General features: G+C 35.6%; 2 protein-coding genes across 3 annotated transcripts in view; both read left to right on the plus strand.

The window, feature by feature from the left end:
• Positions 1 to 17,008, plus strand: part of MET (MET proto-oncogene, receptor tyrosine kinase) — an 811,679-nt gene that overhangs the window by 792,469 nt on the left and 2,202 nt on the right. For both annotated transcript variants that reach the window (XM_049771030.1, XM_049771029.1), the window contains 9 exons: positions 477 to 623; positions 2,296 to 2,452; positions 2,637 to 2,777; positions 5,127 to 5,357; positions 7,381 to 7,461; positions 9,742 to 9,923; positions 11,416 to 11,525; positions 13,808 to 13,973; positions 16,787 to 16,923. In XM_049771030.1, the coding sequence (XP_049626987.1) occupies positions 477 to 623; positions 2,296 to 2,452; positions 2,637 to 2,777; positions 5,127 to 5,357; positions 7,381 to 7,461; positions 9,742 to 9,923; positions 11,416 to 11,525; positions 13,808 to 13,973; positions 16,787 to 16,923 (1,352 nt within the window). The remainder of the gene's footprint in view (positions 1 to 476; positions 624 to 2,295; positions 2,453 to 2,636; positions 2,778 to 5,126; positions 5,358 to 7,380; positions 7,462 to 9,741; positions 9,924 to 11,415; positions 11,526 to 13,807; positions 13,974 to 16,786; positions 16,924 to 17,008) is intronic.
• CAPZA2 (capping actin protein of muscle Z-line subunit alpha 2) overlaps positions 1 to 17,008 on the plus strand; it is a 468,908-nt gene that overhangs the window by 318,669 nt on the left and 133,231 nt on the right. The gene's annotated exons all lie outside the window — the stretch shown is intronic.

Below are 17,008 nucleotides of genomic sequence, written 5' to 3' on the forward strand. Positions count from 1 at the left end.
CCAAAACCACTCATAAGGGGCATATTGCTAAGAAGTCATTTGGTGTAAGGATGTGAAACAAGAATCTCTTTCCTTTTCCCTAAAATCCATTTTAATTGGAAAACCTATATACAGCGATTCATGACTAATGAATTCCTTGAAAACGTCATTTTCAACTTCCCTAATTCCCATGTGTCTTGGCAAACACCATAGTAATACGTTTTCTGCAGTACTTTTATGTTCCTTGAGCTGGAGCAATGACACAGTGGGGAGGGCATTTGCCTTGCATGCAGCCAACCCAGGTTCCATCCCTGGCATCCCATATGGTCCCCCAAGCCTGCCAGAAGTAAATTCTGAGAGCAGAGCCAGGAGTGATCCCTGATCACCAACGAGAGTGACCAAAAGCAAACACAATAAAAGAGTATGTTTATGTTCCTTCGCAATAGCTAGAATTCCTGCAGAACTGAAGTATTGACAATCTCCTTTTTTCTTTCTAGGGGAATGATATTGACCCAGAAGCAGTTAAAGGTGAAGTGCTAAAAGTTGGAAATAAGAGCTGTGAAAATATATACTCATATTCTGAAACCGTTTTATGTACAGTCCCCAATGACCTGCTGAAATTAAACAGCGAGTTAAATATAGAGGTAGTATTTCTATTTTCCTCTCATGCTGTAAATAAAGATGCCAGTGCAATTATGTTCCTTTCAAGCTTAAAATAATTAATTTGTAGACTATTTATAAATTGGTTTTAGCTCATCAATTCAGCCTCAGTTCCTAGTTGTTACCTTAAGTGAAGTTTTTTGTAGTACTGTTTCCTTCCAACACTTCAAAAGATTTTCAATATTCTTCCTGATTAGACTACATCTTTTTCTTAACTCCTTCAACTATAATTTGGTGAAATTCTCAGAAAGAATATAGATTGGTCCAAGAGTATCCCTTGCTCTTCTTCTCTCCACACCAGGAGGCCAGAATTGTATAACACTGCTTTTTACAGTAGTAAGCTCAAATGCCTGGACTCCACAAAGACTAGATAGGCACCAGATGGAATAAAATAAAAATCTATTTTGTAGCAATGTCTTTTATGTAAACAGCTAAATTAGATAATCTAGAATCAGAGTGAGTATTTTGTTCATTTTTTAACAACTTGAGTAATATACAACTTACATAATACCCTACAATTTGATCTTTTTTAGGTTACAACTCAATAGACTTTTCTACAATACACTTCTGCTCTTTTTTTATTTTGGTTTTATGTATGTGTGTGTACATATATATGTAACAGAAAAGTTGCCATTTTGACCATTTTTAGTTTCTAATTCATTCAGTGGCATTAATTACATTTACCATGTGTACAAACATCATTGCTCTTCCCACTCAAAAACTTCTTTATCACCCTGAACAGAAATTGTAAATATGAAGCAGTCGCTTCCCACTTTGTCCTCTTCCCCAGACTCTGGTGCCTGCTAATCTATCTGTCTTTATAAGTTTGCCCATTCTAGATAGGTTGTGAAAGTTGAATACTGTATTACTTGTTCTTTTGTGACTGGATTTTAGTATTTAGCATGTATTTAAAGCTCAGTACAACAGGTTAAAATTTGTCGAACATCATTTCTTTTAATAACAAATACTTCATATGAATATACCATGTGTATATAAAGGGCTATATGTAAGTATATTTACACATTAAAAATATTGTATACAAACAAAATATATTTATACATGCAATACCACTTTTGTTCATCTAAGAATGATTTATTTCAAATATTCAGTATTAAAGAATCAAAAATTCCTAGAGTTCAGAATCCAGAAGGAATTGAACCCTAAGTATCAGAATTCTGTATAGTCATAAATATCCTCAAAGATTTTTTTATGTATCAGAATTGAAACTACTTTGTGACACTTCATTACCCATAATAATAGGAATCCCACAACCTACCTCATGAGAAGTCTTTACCCTCCACTCCATTAAAATTAATATTTTATTTTTTGTTTCTATTATTCATATGTATTTTATATATTTTATTATAGTATAATGATTTGTGTGCCTCCCTCCCCTTTCATACATGACTTCCTCAAGATCATGGACATTTTTTTATCTCTAATGCCTAATTTCAAGTACGAACGATTAAGTAGCATGTAAAAGCTCAAGGACCAATAACCCCTAATTATATAACACTAAAGAAGAATAAAGAAATGTAGAACAACTTCAAAGGCATTTATACTCTAGAATGATAACAGCCAAAGAAATTGTGATTGTATTTAGACATATTTTTTATCTATCAGAACTAAAATCCAGCTTTTCGTTTTTGCTGCTAGTGGAAGCAAGAAGTTTCTTCAACTATTCTTGGGAAAGTGATAGTTCAACCAGATCAAAATCTCACGGGACTGATTATTGGGATTGTTTCAATATCACTAATACTGTTAGTACTACTCAGCCTCTTCCTGTGGTGGAAAAAGAGAAAGCAAATTAAAGGTATGTTTTTTTTATTGCTGTTTGTTTTAAGCTATTATCTTAATGCAATCATTATAGTGTAAATGTGTCATAGACTCGTTTATTCATATACAATCCATAAAGCCTGTCATTCTGGTCTCTGATCAGGATTTCCTGGAACAATCATTGCCAAGTCTTTAACAAGCGCTTTGTCTGTTTTAACCAGATCTGGGCAGTGAATTAGTTCGCTACGATGCAAGAGTGCACACTCCTCACTTGGACAGGCTCGTAAGTGCCCGAAGTGTAAGCCCGACGACAGAAATGGTTTCAAATGAATCTGTAGATTACAGAGCAACTTTTCCAGAAGGTATATTTCAGTTTATTGTTCTGAAAAAATAAATTGTACATATGCTGCAGAGGATTGTGGCATTTTTTTTACCTTCATATAATAATATGATTTTTTTTTTTTTGGTTTTGGGCCACACTGGTTATCCTCAGGGGTTACTCCTGACTATGCGCTCAGAAATCGCTCCTGGCTTGGGGGACCATATGGGACGCTGGGGGATTGAACTGCAGTCCGTCCTAGGCTAGCACAGGCAAGGCAGATGCCTTACTCCTTGCACCACCACTCCAGCCCCAATGCTATGAAATGTTTAAAGAATTAAATATGCACCAAACTATATGACTCACTTTTCAAATGAGTTTGTTTATGTATCCTATTAGAGTTTCTTTAGTCTTTAAGATGTCTTCTTGTAAAGAGGTTCATCTTAAAGACATTTGAGCACTCAATAAAAATAATTTTTAAAAAAAGACATTTGAGCAAAATTAACTTTCTTATCTCAGTTCAAAGCTAAGCAATTGCCAAAGTGCTCTTGAATACTACAGGCTTAAAATACAATTCCTATTTGTTTAAATAGTTATTATTTATCTAAGTATAAGTTGGCACTGCTACCTTTTTTAGCCTGCTGATCCTCAAACATTTAATTATACCTTTAATACCCCTTTGAAAGATTGTCAATAAACTATTAGTGCACAGGCTTTTTCCCACAATACCCCATCACCTAAGTACACAGTACTTTTGAATCTTATCCATTAAAATCTCCAATTATTTTATTAAAAAGAAGGAATTAACATCATCTTCTTTACAAAACACTGTGCTAAAAAATGCTTGGGTTACATCTGTATTGTTTTGTTCCATTATCTTTAAAAGTTCCAGGACGTGAGTCAAGTGCAAGCATTTTCCTGGTTGAATATTTACCATTAAACAAATAAAATGATTCACATATGATTAAGGATAATAGAAAACTTAAAATTGTTCATCATAAAAAGAGCTCTGAGACCTTAAGATTTTAACATTTCAAAACTCATTTTTACATTTGTTTTAGTTTTGTTGTTGTTGTTTGGTTTGGTTTGGTTTGTTTTTGGGCCACACCCGGTGATGCTCAGGGGTTACTCCTGGCTATGTGCTCAGAAATCGCTCCTGGCTTGGGGGACCATATGGGACACCAAGGGATCGAACCTCGGTCTGTCCTAGGTAAGCCACGTGCAAGACAAATGCCCTACCGCTATGTCACCACTCTGGCCCCTACATTTGTTTTAGTTTTTATACAAATATATTGTTGAAATATTGTGTTGACCTACATAACTCCAGTTACCTTTAAAAAAAACATACCCTTAACAACAAGATAAAATCAAATCAAGTTCATAGTTTTGAATTTTCTATTTGCTATTTTATGCTATTTTTCAGATTAATATAAGTAGGAGCTCAAACCTAAGATGACTAAGATTCACAAGTAATTGTTAATGCTTATTTAAAGTTCTCTCAGGCTGGCTTACTCAACAAACCTCTGTTATCAGTTCTAAGAAGCTTGAGTTTCATCCTCTTTCCTGTGTTGAACCTGCCCATGATAGAAAACTTGCTGCTGACATAAGAAATCTTCTAATTCTGAAAACTAAATTCAAATATTTTAATTTTATTTATATATTATAATTATATGTGAATGACTAATATACTGATAAGCATAATTCACACAGATTTTGAGCAGTGCTAGTAAATTCTATTAATGGATACTCTCAAAAGGCTTATTTTATTTTCCTCGGTTTAAATTGAATTTTTGACACAAGGTAGCTGTATGATTACTTTTGCTACTTCCTATTCTAAGATAATAGATACCTAAGGCATAAAATAAACCTAAGGCATGAATTTATTTTTTTTTTGGTTTTTGGGCCACACCCGGTGATGCTCAGGGGTTACTCCTGGCTGTCTGCTCAGAAATAGCTCCTGGCAGGCACGGGGGACCATATGGGACACCGGGATTCGAACCAACCACCTTTGGTCCTGGATCGGCTGCTTGCAAGGCAAACACCGCTGTGCTATCTCTCCAGGCCCATGGCATAAATTTTTACTATATATAAAAGGACAGATGCCTCCTAAGGAAATTACAAGGATAAACAAACTTTCAAAATTAATGTTTAATCAACTTAAAAGAAAATATTAGCAATTTTAAACCCTTATGTGTGTATATATATAAGCCAGATTCTTTTCCCAGTGTATTTTCATTTCTTTAGAGCAGTTCCCTTGTAAAGGTTCACCCTTTACAATGACAGCACAACTATTTCATTAATCCTAAAATACAGCTTTATTAATTCAATTATCTGCCCCAATTTGAGCCCCTTTCCCTTTTCTATTTTCTAATAGTTTTGCTTTGTCTTACAGACCAGTTTCCTAACTCATCTCAGAATGGATCTTGCAGACAAGTTCAGTATCCTCTGACTGACCTGTCCCCCATCCTAACTAGTGGGGACTCTGACATATCCAGTCCATTACTGCAAAATAGTGTCCACATTGACCTCAGTGCTCTAAATCCAGAGTTGGTCCAGGCAGTGCAGCACGTAGTAATTGGGCCAAGCAGTTTGATTGTGCATTTCAATGAAGTCATAGGAAGAGGTAAGTATTTCCACTCAGCTTTCTGTTAAATACAATTTTCCAGGGAACATTTTATCTTTTGCCTTTGTAGATTAGGAATTTAGACAATGGGTAAAGTAACTGACAGAGCAGTGATAACAAGTGCACTGGATTTCTGTTGTGCAGAAAAGGGACCCTGCAATGTATATTCATGGGGATTTGCCCTTGTGCATGGAGGCAATTTGATAACATGCCCAACATGTGATAAATAAATCACATCCCTTCCTCAGCTTTTCTCCAATGACAACTATAGCTTTTTGAAGGGTGCCATTTCCTCCTTCTAAAAGTTTTTTTTAAGTTTCAACATTTTTACTCATAGTTCCTTCCATTCTAACTTTGCTTTGAGAATGGTGACTAATCCTATTAAGCCCTTGTTTATAGCTGTTTGTACACCAATGGACAGCATCCGATGAAAAGGAATTTATAGCATTCTCCTCATCTGAAGTAACATATATCATTTTCTCTGATGCACTCCAATTTCTTTATACAAAGAGGAATGAATATTTTTAGCAAGCCAGTCAGCCCAAACAGCAATAATAGTATCTAGCATTCACAGTATTTGAGGAAATACTTAGCAGGAAAAGAAATCAGCCAAAGCCAGGAAATGAACTCTACTTCTCTCTCTCTTTTTCTTTCTAAAACAATTTTAAATTAAATATTGAATAGCTTATGATCTCTTTCTGTCTCTGTGGACAGCAAGAAGGAGCAGAGGCATGTGCTGCATATGATGCTGTTGGTGCTGCCTCTTTTCCTCTGACAATATGCACGGTGCAGATTTTCATCCTGAGGCTTCTCCCCTTCTCTAACAGCGGCATTGCTATCAACAAAAAATCTCACATAAGAGCAATGTACAGTTCTGTTACCAGCTTGTAAATCCCAGTGACTGCACCAGTGTTAGAGTATGAAGCCTCACTAATTGTGTTCTAATTCCTCATGTTGTAAAATGAGAGGTTTATTTCTTAATCAGTGGTGATAAAAATGGCAATTATCTCTCCTTTGAAGTCATGACAGTCTAGAAATATTAACTGTCATTTATTCATTTTTCCAATAGAATATGAGTCCTCAGCAGCATAGCTTTTATTTTACTCATCTTTGCTTTACAAGCCGGTGGGCTCATATACTAGGCACTCAGGAAGCCCTGAATCCATGGATGAATTCATTAATGAATGACTTACACAGAAGCTATCAGACTTTTGGCACCTCTGGGAAAAATTATTGCAACTGAATAAAAAGCTACCATTGGAGAAATAATGTGGCTAAAGCCAGAGGGAAGGGATGAAATGACTCACAGTGAATCTGCTTCATTTGAGCAACTGCCTTCCAGTTTCTGCCAACCTAGATTATGTTTTAACTGGTGACTAATAGGGGAAATCCTCATTCTAAAATGCTCATCTTATTTCTAATAGTAACATTTTTATTTCAGTTCAAGTTGATGGAATAAAGGGAGTCTATTTTATTGCATTTCTTTATGTGGGCAAAACTTTGTTTTTATATCTAAAAGATACTTGATCCTTTAAAATAATAAATTTCTTGTATAGACCTATTTTTTCCTGTTTTGAGTGATTTTACTAGCATTGAATATTTTACTTTGGCCTTTATTAATAGTTCTGGCACCAAAATAATTGCTCTACTTTTTATTTTATTTTTCATTGGGGCCTATACCCAGCAGTGCTCAGGGCCTACTCCTAGATCCGAACTCAGGGATCACTCCTAGTGGGACTGAGGGGACCATATGCATTGCCATATGCAAGACAAGTACCCTCCCTACTGTACTGTCTCTCTTGCTATTTTAAATACAAATATTGCTTGTATCTTTGGGCAAAGTGTGTTATATTTATATAGATCCTCAAACTAATACACTATTATTAACTAAAAGTACAAAAACAATTTGCTTTTTTGCCATTAGCAGAAAAAGGAAGCAAATATGAAAAACAAATTATTACCTAATAAAAGCATGATTACAGCACTAATAAAGTTTTACTAATCAAGTTCCTCTTTTATGTAGGCCATTTTGGGTGTGTATATCATGGAACTTTGCTAGATAATGAGGACAAGAAAATCCATTGTGCTGTGAAGTCCTTGAATAGTAAGTAAACATTTCATTTAGCAGTCTAGTACAGTATTTTATAATGAAATAATACTAATGAAATGCTGAGTTAAAGTTTACCATAAGTCAGGGATGTAGCTTAGAGTAGGGTGTGTGCTAATCATTTGTGAGGCCATGAGTTCAATACCCAGTACCACACCCTCTAAAACATAATTTTGTGCTTTCCCTTGTGGAAATAGCTACTTGAATTATTTATTTATTTCTGAACATTAGTTTGACACAAATTTTATTGCAGTATTTCCTCAGAAATTATCCCTCAGTAATTACATCAGAAGTAAAAGTATAAACGAAATGAGGTTCATGGATAAGCTGAGTATCATTTAACTATGTTTGGTCTATAATATTTGTTTTTACAAGTGACATTTATGGAAACTATTGGAAGCATGTTGGCACATACAATCATAATGACTCATTTTACCCAGAGGCATTACTATAATTGTTTCTAAACCACAGCTTCCATTAAAAAGATAAAAAGTGAAATACAAATTAACAGGAGAAAAATACTCTGGCAGAAAACTGAAAAATCATAAATGTAATAAAACCTCATTTATCCACATTTTTAGGCTCTGAGGTATTTCACATAAGTAAACTTCCTAAACAAGTGAAACTTACCCCCTTCCAATGCTAGAGGTTTTATTATAATTTTAGCAGTTATTCCATAAATCTGCTTTTATGGAATTTACACTCTAATAGAGAATGCTTCTAAGCATAAGTTAATTCTATCAATGACCCAAAGCCAAATTATAGCATAAATTACTCTCTTGCACAACATACTCAAATTTTTCTGATCCTGCCTTTATTGACAGATCTCACATGGCTAGTCAATGTCCTTTTCTTTTTAAATTACACAGAAAAAATGCTTAATAATTTGTAGCAATCTTTAAAAATGTTTACCAGGTATATTTCCAAATTATATTGGAATCAGTCTTCTTGGAGTATGCAGTTTAAATGTTTTCTTGCAAGAAGCATAATTGCCAAAACTATTTCAGCTTTTCTTTTTGTAAAACACTGTTTTCTATGTTTGGTTTTGTTGTAAGTCTAACCACAGAGTAATTTAATTAAAGCGAGTCTTGATTAAGCTAACAATAAATTGTAATGGATTAAGTATATCAGTCAATTTGCCTCATGAGAGAAAACCTCTGCCAAGTGGACTCAGAAAAATCCTAACACCAAAAAATCTTTTTCTGTCCCTGGCATGTCCGGATCTCTCTCTGGTCCAGATGGACTTCCAGGTCTCAGAACTCATTACATTTGTGAAAAATAATAAAGTATCATTAGTGACACTTCTACAAGGCAGATTAATAAATTACAAGTCGCTAACTCCTCTTCAGTGCTGACTAACAATCAGTGTCAGATCCCCAAAATTTCTTTCTGGAATGACTAGAGCTAATACAGCAAAAACTGCCTTTTTAGACAGTCTATGATGATTGGTCTTCAAATTCTCCTAGACATGAGATTAGAAGGGTTTAGCCCTCCCCCACCTATATTCATAAATAAAATAAATAAAACAAATACCCAGCCCTGCTTGTGGCTGCTTTTGCACTATGCTGGCAGAGAAGGGTTTTGAAGCAGAGACATGGCCCACATATTTACTGCCGGGTTCTTGATAGAAAAGTGTGCTGGCCCCAATGAGCAGTCACAGTAGTACTGAAGTGGCTGTCTTCCCTCTCTCTTATATGCATGAGATAAACTGTTGTAGTGACTGAAACAAATGTAGGTGGTGACATGAAGGTTCAGCACAGGTGATGACATCATTCCCTTAAAGGCATTGTAGCTTAATTTTTATTATGCTTTGCTGGAATTGAACCCAGGACTTCATTCATGTGTGACAGTTATTCAACCACAAAGCCACATCCCCATTCAGATGTATCATAAACAAGCACACTAGATTATTGTTTTCCATACAATGTATTGTTCTGTGGCTTGGAGAATGCAGAGTTTATTGGTTCTTTGAGTTTTATTATTTTTTAATCTTGAGAGGGGATACACTTCCCAAAACAACAGAAAGTCCTTTATAGTTTGTTTTGCTTGGTTGATTGATTGACTAACTCTCCTGGAAATGATTGGGGACCATGTGGTGCCGGAGATCTTAACTTCAGTCAGTCACATTCAAGGCAAGCACCTCTACCTCTGAACTGTCTTTCTGGTCTCTATTATTTTAAATCCATTGTTCTATCAATTTGACCCAGTATTTAGTTAGCATCACTGATAATTATATTAAAGTCATAAAACTAATGTCTCTACTGCTGGATTTCTCAGGAATTACTGACATAGAAGAAGTTTCTCAGTTTCTGACCGAGGGCATCATTATGAAAGATTTCAGTCATGTCAATGTTCTCTCACTGCTGGGAATCTGTCTGCGAAGCGAGGGATCTCCTCTAGTGGTCCTACCATACATGAAACATGGAGATCTTCGAAATTTCATTAGAAATGAGACTCATGTACGTATATTGATGTCAGTTGGTAATGTGTGTCCCTTGCCTACTGGGAACCTTTTAAATGCTTCTAGTAAAAGATGCACATAAAGTGGTAGCACTATTCACATAGACAGAGGCTGATTTAATTCACTTGAACTTCCAAGTCCTTCATTATCATAGAGAGACAGTGGATTCCTAGTGAAGATTTCTAGAGGTAGTGATTCTTTCCTGTCCTTGAGTTTTCAGCTGATATTTCCACTTCTAGTAAAAAGGTTTTTGATGTAATTGATTGTACTACAAGGTATATTTTAAGCCAAATATACTAAGGTTCAAATAGTAACTCAAATGATTATTATCTGAGAGACTTGGATGAATTCTTTCTCTCTGAGCATATGTTTCTGATGCTCTAACTTTAAGGGTTTTGCTGGCTCTGATAGGTTCCTTTTTTCTATTTTGAGCCACACCTGGGTTACTCTTGGCTCTATCATGACTCACTACTAACAGGCTCAGGGGAACATATGCAATGCAAGGGATGGAACCCAGGTTGACCATATGTGGGGCAAATTTCCTACCTGCTGTACTATCACTCTGGCCCTCTAATAGTTTTCTTTAGGTATGCCTTCATATGCAAGCCAACCAATCCAAACATACTCCAGCCACCTCCATGGGGCTCCCACACTCTGAATTACTATCTACCTGCCCTAATCACCAGAGAATAAACACTAGAAACTCAGAATAATCCCTAACCTCTACAGCCTGCTGAATATTGAAACTCTTCTGTTCTTACTTCCTTAACCTGCTTGCCACTACTTTCCTGTAGAAACCACAAACAAGTCATGTGCCCTGTTTATCCATTTGTCTTCTTTGCCTCCTCATTTAACCTACCACTACCCTGGGTAGCTTTGAATGGCATAATATGGCATGCTCCTCTTCTTGGGAATTGCTTCAAGTCATCTTTTCAAAAAAAAAAAAACTATTGTCTTCCAATCCTGAAACTCACCATGCCTTAATAAAACTTAGATCTTGGGGCCAGAGAGATAGCATGGAGGTAAAGCGTTTGCCTTGCATACAGAAAGTCAGTGGTTCGAATCCTGGCATCCTATATGGTCCCCTAAGCCTGCCAGGAGCGATTTCTGAGCATAGAGCCAGGACTAATTCCTGAGTGCTACTGGGTATGACCCAAAAACAAAAACAAAAAAAAGAACTTAGATCTTAAAATATCTACATTTCCCCTTCTAAAAAGTGGAGCCCATATCAGCTACTTTACAGAGTATATAAGGATTAGCCATTATTATATCTCTCCATTTCTTTTTCTTCTTTCTCTCTCTTTCTCTCTCTCTCACACACACATCCCTAGTCTGATATTTTGCAAATAATAAGTAGTTAATAAGTGGTTGCTGTTATCAGGACATGTGGTATTTTTAAAATAAGATTATCCTTATAAATATTTCAAAATTCTAACATTACAGAACAGAGACTGCTCAGTTTGTGCTTTTCCATTGCTCTTTTATTGCAGAATCCAACTGTAAAAGATCTTATTGGCTTTGGTCTTCAAGTAGCCAAAGGCATGAAATACCTTGCAAGCAAAAAGTTTGTCCATAGAGACCTGGCTGCGAGGAATTGTATGTAAGTATAAGAATCTCTGTATCCACAGTCCAAATGAAGTGACAAGAGGAATCTGTGTTTCTCTCTTCAAGGATAGTGAGGATGTTTTCTCATCATATGCAAAAGTCCTTTATTTCCATTACACTTTTAAATCCATGTGCAACCACTAAGGATGTAGGTGGCCCTTATCAGGCTTTATTAAAGGGAGAATTTAAAAATGATCCTCCAGGGGGTTCTTAAACAGCTGTTACGTCCTTTTGCTTTGCTTTTCCTTTCCACCAGTAGCCCCAATGTTGTGGTTTCACACTGCATTAGTGTTAGGGAGGGAGAATTTGATATTCAACGTTTTATAGTGAAAGGAGGGGCTGGCTGGTAATGCAGATACCAACATATTGAAACTTTTCAAGAGTGGGTTTTAAGTTAGTCTGCAAAAGCTGTCCCAAAAATGGTATTTGGGAATGAATATACAAAGAACTTTATTTGTGTCTGGCTGCTGGAGCTGTATAATACAACAGTCAACAGTTTGTAATTGATTCAGTGCTTTCCCTTGCATAGCACTGATTCATGACTTATGGTATGTGTGAATGAAAGAACTGTGCTATTAATTTCCTACCTTGGTTTTGGTCAATGTAACAACACAAAAGCCAGATTAAATAAAAGGATACATAGCCACAGATAGCGGAAATTGATTTTTATTGAACCTTGCCATTGTTCTTAGATGCTTTACTATGTATTCTGTTTTCCTATTGCATCAGAGATGGAATATATGAGTTTTTATGAAGTAACCTAGTTCTTTGGAGAATTAAAAGTAAATAACAGGACCCTGTCCTGTCACCTCCATGAAGCAGTATTGCCAGCAAGTTACAAGTAAAATTGGCATTTGCTTTGGGTCATTTTCTGGCATTCTCTGTATAACAACCAAGGATAATTTGGAGGAGAACCATTTTTATGCTTCTCTAGACCAATATTAAAACAAAAAAAGGCTTGTTTCTTTATTCTTTATTAAATTTATATTTATATATAATATATATTATATATTCTTTATTATATTTTCTAATTTTGTTTGTTTGGGGACCTCATTAGCAGTATTTTTTTTTACTATCAAGGGGTGACAGGGCAGTGTTGAAATCTTCCACTATTATTGTATTGCTATTGATGTCTTCTTTAAGATTTGTCAACAATTGTTTTAAATAAGTTGCTGGTCCCTCATTGGTTGCATATATGTTTAGGAGTGTGATTTTTTTTCCTGTTGTACATATCCCCTAATTATTATGAAATATCTATCTTTGTCCCTTCTAACTTTAAGTGTAAAGTTTGTGTCATCTGCTATTAATATGGCTACTCCAACTTTTTTTAAGGGAGTTGTTTGCTTGTATTATTGTCCTCCAAGCTTAGGTTTTGAGTCTATGTTTGTTTTGATTATTCAGATGTATTTCTTGTAGGCAGCAGAATGTTGGATTCAACTTTTCTTTTTTGGATTCAACTTTTTGATCCACTTGCCACTCTTTTTTTTTCTTTTTTCTTTCTTTTTTTCTTTCTTTCTTTCTCTTTCTTCCCTTTCTTTTATTCTCTTTCTTTCTTTTCTTCAGTCTTTCTTTTTTAAGGTTCATTACTAATATTTTGTGATATGTATACTCTTCATACCATAACCTTACTATTGAAATATGATAAATCAAGTAATAATTAAATAACATGATGCTATCCCCAATACATATCTACTTTAGAAATATTAATTTGTCTTTAGAGTTTAATGCACATTCCTTCCTATATTTAAGATACACATATATATATTTATATACTTTTATTCAAAAAACTTCATTTTTGAATTTAGACAAATCTATTTTTTATTGTTTTGCATTTTATATCTATAAAAAAAACCTTCACCAATGCAACATTTTCATCATCAATGTTCCAATTATTAGCAGTATTTAAGGCAGACTCCTGGTTCTGTATTCAGGGATAACTCTTAGAAATTCTTAGGGAATCATTTGCTCCACTGGAGAACAAACCAGAGTTGGCTGCATGCAAGACAAGTGCTTTAACCTCCGTACTATTACTTTGACCCAATAAAGATATTCTAATGACACAGCAGTCATGACCTCTTTCTTTAGCCTGTTAGTTTTGTAATGTTAAATGTCTTACATTTTTATTTAAGTGATAGTAGAAGTCAGCTGACACACTTCTCACTTTAGAAGTTAATGGATTTCAAATCATCGGGTTGCTTTGTTCTATTCTGCATGTAATTAATAGTGTTATGAACATTCTCTTTAAGTCACTTACAATAATGTTTATCCTTTCTATAGGTTGGATGAAAACTTTACTGTCAAAGTTGCTGATTTTGGACTTGCCAGGGATATATATGATAAAGAATACTATAGTGTACATAACAAAACAGGAGCAAAACTACCAGTGAAGTGGATGGCTTTAGAAAGTCTGCAAACTCAGAAGTTTACCACCAAGTCAGATGTGGTAATGTATCAATGAGTCTCCATGTCCTCTTTTACTTTTATACCCAACAATTTTAGGATTTTTTATAGTTACTCCTTATTTTAAGACAATTTCAACACCACTAATTTCATTTTCTTCATAAGTGAAATTAATTTACTTGTATTTATATGTATATATTTATATTTCCATAAATTTGCTTCTTACAAAATGTTGGTATAGTGGGATACCACATTAATACCTTAAAACATCCAGAGTCTAACCAGGCATGAGCACTGTTCGCAAGTAGTCTTTTCCCTATAAGCAACAGGTCATCCCTCACCAAGAGGGCCCCAATAATAAGCATCCAGTCTTTGCTAGTGTGAAGCTATAATTGTGAGTTTATTGTACCTAGTTAACTCTGTGCTTGTCTCTATTTGTAAAGGTCATTCTCCTTTCACAGAACAAGCCTCAAATGGCATGCACTTTGGTGGCTGAGGGTGGGAGAAATACTCAGCTGATTAGTCTTGGGAAGCAGGTGCTATTACTCTACCTTTCTTCATGATAGAGGAGGTAGTGCATAAAATAAGTCTTATGGAAAAAGAGAATGGCAGTGAAATAAATGCCAAACCAAGGAATTAGAAGGTTGGGGCAGGGGGCAAATGGATAGGAAAGTAGAAAAATCTTTTAAATTCTATAGGGTGCAAGAGCAATTGTACAAGGATTAAGACGCTTGCCTTACATGTGGTCAGCCCCATTGTCCAGGAATCATCATGAGCCTCCTGGATACCACTTAAGTGAAAAACAAAATAAGAGAAAATAAAATTCTGATAGTGTGCTAAGTGTGGGGTGAATTGGTCAAAGTGTAAGGTACAGAGGAAAAAAAAAATTTTTTTTTGGTTTTTGGGTCACACCCCACAGTGCTCTGGGGTTACTCCTGACTCTATGCTCAGAAATCGCTCCTGGCAGGCTCGGGACTATATGAGATGCTGGGATTCGAACCACCAACCTTCTGCATGCAAGGCAAACACCTTACTTCCATGCTATCTCTCCGGCCCCATGGTACAGAGGCAATTTTTGAGAATAAATTGAATAAACTATGTTGATATGAGATCATAGAGATCCTTTCGAAAGCAAACTAGGAAGTCTGGAGTTTATTCTCTGGCCATGTGGAAACATTAAATACAATTATATTAAACTACAGTCTTTCTCCAGTCTTTAAGATGTTTTGAGAGGCATAGATGCCGAAAGATGAAGTAGAGATGTATAACTTGAAACCACATAAAAACTGTAAAAATTGAAAATAGATTAAAGGAAAGGCATGTCAGAGGTAGAACCAGCTGTGTCGAACAGGGAACTGATTGATGTCAAAGTGCCAGTGCAGCCACAAGTATGTGACTCCAGGAGCAGGAGCCAGATTAGGGAGGGAAAGTCTTAACTGTACTGAGTTTGACTTGAGGGTAGAAAGCAGAGGTAGAGGGATGTATCAAGCAATTGGAAGTGGGAATTGGAAGCTTGTCCAATCTCTTTGGTTGTCTTATTTCATCCTACTAGAACAAAATACCATATTCAAGACAGTTTAAATAAATCTGAGATCAATGTCCCAAGGCTGAGTTCTTCTAAGGGTTCTTGGCTTGGTTTGCCAGAGGTGTTTTTATAGGTATATTTGGTTTACATGATTGTATATTTGAAGGATATATAATCTCACCTCTTTGAAGATATATTGCACCTCACCTGTCTTGAAAGCATCAATATCCTTCCCCCACCATCTTTCTACCCTCCCTGTGATAATCTCAGTTAGGCATCCCAGTCCAAGAATTTGTTTTCTTTTGTCTATAAATTCCCTTGCTATTCTGCATTTCTACATACCACATTTGAATGAGATCTTTCTCCTTCTAACTTATATAACTTAGCATGCCCCTTCCAGTTCCATTTCTGTTGTTCCAAAGGTAAAATTTCTCTCATATCTTAGGAATAATCCATTAAGTATAAATACCAGGTCTCTATCTGCTCATTTGTCATTGGATTTGAGTTGTCTCCATATCTTGTTTTTTAAAGGAAAATTGGTGTGCATTTCTTTTCAAATTAATGTTTTGTACTCTTAAAAAATATAGATATCTACACTTTGTATAAGTTGACTTATATACTTATGAGTGAACATATGGTAGATCCGCTTTTAATATTTTGAAAAATATAGAAAATAGTTTTCAAAAAATAAAAGAAGAAAATAGTTTTTATAGAGGTTGAAACAATTTAAATTACCAACAGGGAAATTTAAATTTCCTTGCCAAGGAATAGAGGAAAATTGCTAGCTCCTCCTCTTCTTATAAGGTTGTTAATCTGATCATAACAATTTCACCCTTAGGAACATCTAAATTTAATCACTTTGCCTACCAAGCCAGGACTTAAAAGATTAGTTTTACAAAGACAAAATCAAGTCTATAACATAGATGAAGTCTGAAACTAAATGGACCTCCAATCCCATCAGTTGTGACCCCCCCCCAAAATAAAAAAAAAATAAGGGGCTGGAGAGATAGCACAGCAGTAGGGCCTTTGCCTTGAAGGTTGTGGACCCTGGAGGGACCTGGTTAGATTCCCGACATCGCATATGGTCCCCAAGCCTGCCAGGGGCGATTTCTGAGTGCAGAGCCAGGAGTAACCCCAGAGCACCTCTGGGTGTGACCAACAACCAACCTATAAATAAATAAAGTTTAAAAAATAAATTAAAATAATAATTTTAATGAAGAACATGGACTATATTGAGTTAAGTTTTTTTTATCAAAACCTACTGCTCATTTTGTAATTTTATACCATCACACCTCTCTCACCTGAATCCTCCCTGTTCTTATTTGTTCTAGTGGTCCTTTGGTGTGCTCCTCTGGGAGCTGATGACAAGAGGTGCACCACCTTATCCTGATGTCAATACCTTTGACATAACAATCTACTTGTTGCAAGGCAGGAGGCTCTTACAACCCGAATACTGCCCAGATCCCTTGTAAGTAGACATTCAGTAGCCTCATCATCATTTTTGCTGTGTTTTACTTTTACAGAAATACTTGTGTTCAGAGGATCTCTTATGC

The sequence above is a fragment of the Suncus etruscus genome, chromosome 1 (genome assembly GCF_024139225.1).
Source record: "Suncus etruscus isolate mSunEtr1 chromosome 1, mSunEtr1.pri.cur, whole genome shotgun sequence".
Taxonomy (NCBI): domain Eukaryota; kingdom Metazoa; phylum Chordata; class Mammalia; order Eulipotyphla; family Soricidae; genus Suncus; species Suncus etruscus.